This window comes from Sinocyclocheilus anshuiensis, unplaced genomic scaffold (assembly GCF_001515605.1).
Source record: "Sinocyclocheilus anshuiensis isolate Anshui unplaced genomic scaffold, SAMN03320099.WGS_v1.1 scaffold1932, whole genome shotgun sequence".
In the NCBI taxonomy this organism is placed as follows: domain Eukaryota; kingdom Metazoa; phylum Chordata; class Actinopteri; order Cypriniformes; family Cyprinidae; genus Sinocyclocheilus; species Sinocyclocheilus anshuiensis.
The window spans coordinates 323,934-331,949 of record NW_015555985.1 but is presented as its reverse complement, the minus strand read 5'-3'; the positions used below and the strand labels follow the sequence as shown (position 1 = coordinate 331,949).

At 36.4% G+C, this 8,016-nt stretch overlaps 1 protein-coding gene across 1 annotated transcript in view; it reads right to left on the bottom strand.

Moving 5' to 3' along the window:
- The window catches only part of LOC107676068 (integrin alpha-4-like), a 27,053-nt gene that overhangs the window by 6,586 nt on the left and 12,451 nt on the right, over positions 1-8,016 (bottom strand). The window contains exons 13-15 of the mRNA XM_016470592.1: positions 7,061-7,106; positions 6,158-6,312; positions 4,298-4,452 (exon numbers count right to left, since the gene is read on the bottom strand). Coding sequence (XP_016326078.1) covers positions 4,298-4,452; positions 6,158-6,312; positions 7,061-7,106 — 356 coding nt within the window. The remainder of the gene's footprint in view (positions 1-4,297; positions 4,453-6,157; positions 6,313-7,060; positions 7,107-8,016) is intronic.

Genomic DNA, 8,016 nt, shown 5'->3' with positions numbered 1-8,016 from the left:
CAAATGGCTGCAATATAACAAAGAGTGAAAAATTTAAGGGGGTCTGAATACTTTCCGTACCCACTGTATATGTATAGAGAGAGAGAGAGAGAGAGAGAGAGAGAGACACATACAGGAAGGAAATAATGAAATTAATACTTTTAATTCCGAAAGGACATATTAAATTCATCAAAAGTGACAGTAAGAAAAAAAAAGTGGTTACAAAATATTTCTATTTAATATTTCTATTTTCTATACATCAAAGAAATCAGAAAAAATAAATCACGGTATCCACAAAAGCCACACAACCGTTTTCAAAATTGACAATAATTAAGCAGAAAACCAGCTTATTAGTATTATTTCTGAAAGATCATGTGACACTGAATACTGGAGTCATGGCTGCTGAAAAATCAGCTTTGCATCACAGCAATAAATTCAATTTTAAAATAAAATAGAAAACAGATATTTTAAATTCTAATAATATTTCACAGTATTACAGTTTTTACCGTATTTCAAATAAATGCAGCCTTGGTGAACATAAAATACTTTGTTTAAAAACATTTAAAAATCTTACCGACTCCATACTTGTGAACAGTAGTGTATGTGATAGAGTTTGACTACACCTTTTTTTTTTTTAATTCCTCCCATCTTAATTTTCCTAACCTCAGTGCAGATAATTAATGCAGGTAAGGTTTGCTCTGTCAGCTGTGATGGCTGTCTCTAATTGGGGGCTCAGTGGTTGGGAGTTGTCCTGTGGGGTCTCTCGGGCCTGTATTTAGCTGCAGGGGAGATGTGCGACCGGGGTTTTGGAAGGCTCTTCCATGGCCAGTGTAAATGAGCTGGACTCCAGCCACAACAACAACCTCTGAAAGACGCTAATTTCTGCAGCAAAGGCGAAACTCAAAGTCAACGCTGTGAACTTGTATCCTTTGCGCACACGCATCTAATGTGTCACCGGCATTTCTAATCTCATGGGTACAACCCAGACAGACAAGTGCTATTTCAAGGAACTTGTAAATTATTTTATGAGCTAACTGTTGTGGTTCACCAGGGTGGTGAAAACGGCCTTCACATGAAGATGAGAAAGACTGGGTGTTTCCTTCACACCTTCATTCAGCTCAAGGATAATTTCACTCAAAACAAGAGCTGAAAATATTGCTATGCCTTCCTGTTTAAAAATTCAGGCCTGGTACATTTGCAACTCTCAATAACAAACTAGTATCAAAACAACAGCACTTTAAAATCAATATAGTTTTGGGTGGAGAGGTGTTAAATGCAACTTGACTACTACAGAAAAAACTCGTTCCTTTGTTTGTAAAACAGGCTAAAATGTAGCAGGATAGTGCACTGCAGTGAAATGAGAAGCTAATATTTTTTGTTATAGCACTAATTAATTGTATAACAAATCAACCTTTTGAGGTTGGACTCTTTTTCAAGGTGGAACTTCACTTACATCTCCATTTATGCATTTGGCTGACATTTGATCAAAAACAGCTTAAACTGCATTCAAGGTATACATTTGATCAGTTTATGCACTGTTTGGGAGTCCATTACCTTGGCGTTGCTAGCACCATGCTGGTTGAGCTACAGGAGCTACAATGTGGATAAAAGTGCCTGCCAAATGTGTAAATGTAAATGCAGATGTAGATGTCAAATTTTGTCCTGGTATTCTCACTTCAGTATCATGCTAGCACTCTTAAAACAGAAGCATATTTAGAACAATAACTTACTGGCCAGTCATTGCAATTACATTTTTCTAAAGGTTCGTTTTTACAAATTGAAGGACACGACTAAATTGTTTTCTGTGTTAATCAACAGCATACAGCTTCAGTATTCAAAGCATACAAATCTTTAAAAATCTCTCAAAGAAATCCAAAGTAAAGCTTTGAGCCCGTCTAACTGTCATGTAATAGTAAAAGTGGACAAAACTTAAAAAAAAATATATATATCTAGGAAAACAGATTCCTCTTGTATTAACAGATACACACCACTGTTCAAATGTTTGGGGTCAGTAAGATTTTATTTTATTTTTTAAAGAAATTAATAGTTTTATTCAGCAAATGATGCATTAAATGGAACAAAAGTAAAGACATTTATAATGTTACAAAATAATTATATATATATAAAAAATGCTGTTCTTTTGAGCTTTCTAATCATCAAATAGCCCTGACAAAAATCTATCAGTTTCCACAAAATAATATTGAACAGCACAGCTGTTTTCAACATTGATTATGATAAGAATTTAAATAAGATAATGATTTCTTGAGCACCAAACCAGCATATCAGAATTATTTCTGAAGGATCATGTGACTGATGCTGAAAATTTTGCTTTGTCATTACAGGAATAAATTAGATTTTAAATTATACAAAAATAGAAAACATTTATAATTAATTAAAATTTGTAATTATTTTTGATCAAACTTTGACCCCAAACTTTTAACCTGTAATGTCTCAATTTCAGACAATTTTTTTCTAGAATGACAATATCTCTCTCACCAATGTCACCTGCATATTAGCAAGTAGCGACTGACATAAATAAGACTACTGGCTATTTTTCAAAAAAGAACACTCCATTCAATACACCCACCTCAAACTTTCTGTTTCAATAGTAAACACAACAAAATATAACAGGGGCCGACAAGCTCCTCCATAACCTTTCTAAAACACGGCACAAGGTGTCTGCCACATCTGCTTTGTGTTCCATTCATTACTCTTATTGCTCATTAATTAAGCTCTAAAAATACCTCAAATATAGCAGCCTCCTTGTTTGGGTTTGCCTCTGACAGATAATCACACGTGTTTATGGCCATCGTCTCCATCAGCAGCCATTAATAACAGTGCAGCCATACACAGGCCTCCATTAATTACTGTGTAAAACATGAGCTGGATCAGATAGCCCTGGTTACAGGAAGAGACAGAGGGAGAGGTGTCCAGAGGGGCCCACCAAACACCTGGAACATTCACTCATACTCACAGAGCCATCTATCCGCACTTTATCAACTGTCTAGGTCTCTTTCTGTACCGTCCTCCCCCGCACCATCCTGCCTGACTCTTCCTCTTGTTTGCCAGCAGTGACAACCTGCTATCGACTCCAACTAACTATCTGTAAGAGCCTCTTTATCATCCCGGCCTCCTGTGTGGAGTCACGCTGTAAACCTAGAGAGAGAGTCACACCACCTGGGCCTCTCAGAGAGGCTGATTAACTCGAGCATGAAGAGCAGAGTGACGTGGGCGAATCACAGCTGTTAAGTCCACAGGCTTAAGTCTGAGTCAGCACTTTTAAGTCAATAACGCACAATATGGGCCGATCAAAGAAAATGTCAAGAGACATCTGGCTTTTCAGGTGCATTTCAATCATACACTGAAATGCTGAAAGTAGTTGATTTTCTGTACTGTACTCGAACTCTACAGGACCAAAATGTTTCTCAGCATTGAACAGTGACTTTATAAAAAATGGCAAGATAATAAATAGTATAAATGAACTGTAAGAATGAAAGTTAGAACTTCAGCAATGGAAGCGACAAAGCGATTCAAAATCTATGAGCTGAAGAAAACATCTGCTGCAACTTGCACATGTTCAAATCACATTTACCTTCAGAACTTTATAATCAGGACTTTATTTCTATATAAATCAAATATGCAAGCAGTGTTGGGGGTAACACATTACAAGTAAGCTACATAATCAGAGTACTTTTTCAAGTAACTAGCAAAGTAATGCATTATTTTTAAATTTATAATAAAATATTTTTCAAATAAGTAATGCAACTTACTTTGTTTTCCAATTTATTCACTGACACCTCTCCTGACCCATGCTGAGAGAAATTGGAAGCGAGGTGCAGAGGCCAAGGCACTTCCTTTAGCCTGACGCTTATTAATTTCACTTTTGGTGTGAAAGGGCCCTTACAGTTGCCAAAAATATAACTTTTTTTGTTATTAAAAAACAAATAAGCAAGCCCAGCCCAGGTGACAAAAAGTAACGCAAAAATAACGTAATGCATTACTTTCCATAAAATTACTTTTTTGAAGTAACGCAATATTGTAATGCATTACTTTTAAAAAGTAACTTTCCTCAACACTGTATGCAAGTGTTGTTGTTGTTGTTAACTAAAATGTATAAATAATCTGTTAATTGAAATATAGCTGAAATTAAATATAAAATATCAAATTAACTACCTAAAAAAGTGAATTATAGAAGTTAAATACACATTTTTTTTTCCATAAAATGTACAGTAATTTGCATAGGAGTAAAGCGATAATGTGACAGTGTTAAAAGCAACATCCCCCTATACAGGTAATGAACATGAACAGAGTCTCGCACCTTCATGAAGGCCTGGTGGGTGGCACAGGTGAGCTGCTCATGCTTGACCTTCACTCTGCCCGCTGTAACATTGGATGTGCCGTTTCCATTGAAATAAAAACGAGAAGGGAAGCCATCTTTGTGATGAACATCAGCTGTTATGTTATACTTCAGTTCTGCACAGGAAACAACATGACATTCAGAGACAAAGTTACAGCCAGGCATAGACAACCTGTTAAATCTTCAGAACAATTCAGAAACTCATTGTCATCTTGTGGTGAAACACTAGTGGTTTGTGATGGAACGGCAGGCGAGTTGTAAGGAGCTGAAAAACAGATTGTCCATGCAAAACTAAATTAAATAGTATATGTGACCCTGGACCACAAAGTCATAAGGGTCAGTTTTTCAAAATTGAGACTTATACATCAATTGAAAGCTGAATAAATAAGCTTTCTATTGATGTATGGTTTCTTAAGATAGGACAATATTTGGCCGAGATACAACTATTTGAAAATCTGAAATCTGAGGGTGCAAAAAAATCTAAATATTGAGGAAATCGCCTTTAAAGTTGTCCAAATGAAGTTCTTAGCAATGTATATTACTAATCAAAGATTAAGTTCTGATATATTTACAGTAGGAAATGTACAAAATATCTTCATGGAACATGATCTTTACTTAATGTCCTAATGATTTTTGGCATAAAAAAAAATCTATAATTTTGACCCATGCAATGTATTTTTGACTATTGCTAATATTAACTAGTTTTGACTCTGAATTCTGATTGGATGAGCTACATTCAAAGCCGCTATGATGTTCTTCTGTGACTGTAAACAAAAACTAAACAGTTCTACCCTTGTTTGGGACATCCCGCTCTTTATTATCTCACTTTTAAAACACACGCAGCCGTCCTGTAAGCTGACAGATATACTGTACAGATATATCAATCTACTGTGGTATAAACGCTATAGCAAAATCTCTGGGTCGCATATTTCTGCTGTCGCTACTTCATATCAGTTTCAAGATTATGAGTATTTGTCATCAAGCACAGCTCTGTTGTTTACTATTTGGTCAGTGAGCGTGGATCTATCAGTGAAGGCAGGCCTTGACACACACCCTGAGCCCTCTAACCGCCACGACAAAAGAGGGGATGTAGGGCAGAGATAAAGAGCTGGGAAAGATGTCTGAAACACAGCGACCTGCCACTGCCTTCAGCACGTGCTGATAAGACTAGCCAATGCACAGCCTCTCGCAAACAAAGAGTTCGAGCCCAAAAACGTTCATCCTTGAACACTGTGTACTCAACTCTGTGAGCAAGTGTGCAGACCTGCCAAGCTTGGAAAAAAATTGAGTAGCATCAGTATGACGGGACGGGACACTGGGTTTGGGGGAGGGGTTTCATATATTATGGCTAATGTCAAAATCGTAATTGCACAATGTGCAAAATGCAAGATTTAATGTTAAATATTTTCAAAGGTCTGCACTCAGTCACACACACATTACACATTAGTCAATCCTCCATGCTTGCTATTTGGGGAATGAACTCTTCTTCTTTTGCTGTTGCTTGACTTGAGTCACTAGGTTTTTGCGTAGTTTAGAGTGACAAATCGTACCAGCGTACTTTGAGGCCAAAATGCGTACCCGCTATGCAACATGTGTACAGGTTGGCAGGTCTGCATGTGAGGAGCTCAAAATAGCATAGGTCACTTCACATCGCATCTCAAAAAAGTCAGATAGCACTGCAAGAAGTTGCAGAATGTTCTTGTATCACTCTAGGGTTTTACTGCACAAATACTGTGGATTTAGGGGAATTTTAAGTCAAAAGTACAGTTTTTAAAACACTTTTTAACATAAGATTATATTCAATGGGTATTACTGTCTTACCTATGTTTCCCGGGATTTGTTTTCCTCCGACTCTGAAGCACACCATAACATTGACACACACTTCAGAAAGACCATTTTCAGTGCACTGGGCTATGGACCGGTTCAAGCTCTCAGGCAACAACATGACAGCATCCACCTTCACTACTGGACGCGTTCTGAAACAACAAGAGTTAATGGGTTAGTCGTCAAGTCAAAAAATTAACAGGGGAGGCCAAGGCTATCTGGAGATTTTGTCAAATAGTATGATTAATTCATTATTGGTATATTTTTATTATATTTTATTACATTTTTTTATTACATTTTTTCTTGATCTTTCTTTATCTTCTTTTCAATTTAAAGCGTTTCATTTTTTTGTTTTTGATTACATTTAGTTGACCAGTTTAACCTAATATTGATTTTTATTGGCAGGTTCCCACTGTGACAACTTACCCCATATAACAACATCCCATGCCTGCTGAAGTGTCTATTTTACATTTAAAAATGGTGAAATGGTTTGAAATTCCATGTTTATGTAGCCAAGGCTATATAATAGAGCCTTTACAGACTTTAACATAATAGTCTCCCTGAATAATATTCATTGGGGTAAAAAAACAAAAACAAATAACAACTAGCCCCAGTCTCCACTACAGCTAGGCCCAGACGTAATATGCAGATTTTGGGCATTTTCTGTGCTGATTTTTCAAGATAATTTTCAGAATACTGTGGAATGTATTTAAATGTGCTAAACTGAGTTTTATTGGTAACTGAAAATATAATAGAAATAGATTACATTTAGAATAAAAGAATACATTTAAAAAACACATTAGGAGTTATGCAGAAACAATGTCCTACCGCCAATACCAAATCTTAAAGCCTGAAGATACCAAAGCAAATGTGTGTGATAAATTAATCTGCTGTTTTTACCTGAACACCACAGCTGAGTCTGACAGGAAAGCTCCCACTGCAACATCTGGATAAGAACATAAAATTCCCATAAAACACACCTGACTTCTTGTTTCACACATTTCTAACTCACCAGTCCACAGATATTCTTTAAAATATGAAACATTTCTATAATTTTTATTTTACCACACATTGTATTGTGGGAAACAATGTTCCACACACTGTGCTCTAATTGCATACACCACACTTGTGAAAAAGTAGTAGGTATGGTATTTCATTCATACAGAAAATTTGCATACTGTTCACAGTATACATACTACTTTTTTACAAAACAGTATGTAGCACTTATCCATTCTGGATCTGTGCTTTTTTTCTGCCTTCAAAAAGTGTACTATTTTAAGACAGGAAATAGAGACTGAGAACAAGTTCTGACACATCTGACATTATCATGACCTTTCAAAAAAAAAAAAAGCGTCAGCTTGATTTTGTGTCTATTCTTGATTTGTAATACATATTCAGGAAGCACATCACAGTTGACACCCATAGCATATTTGATAAAAAAAAAGGCTGATCTAAAAAAAACATGTGGCAACATGCCGTTTCCTTTAAAGGGGTCATATGATGTTGCTAAAAAGAACATTATTTTGTGTATTTGGTGTAATGAAATGTGTTTATGCAGTTTAAGGTTAAAAAAACACATTATTTTCCACATACTGTACATTATTGTTTCTTCTCTATGCCCCGCCTTTCTGAAACGCGTCGATTTTTACAAAGCTCATCGGTCTGAAAAGCAAGGTGTGCTGTGATTGGCCAGCTATCCAGTGCGTTATGATTGGCCGAATGCCTCAAGCATGTGACGGAAATGTTACGCCCCTCACCATACTGTGATGATGCCCTGTCAGGCCGGAGCGATGATTCAAAAACATGAAAACCCATTATAAACGAGGCATTCGTTGCATCCAGTGGGGACATAATTA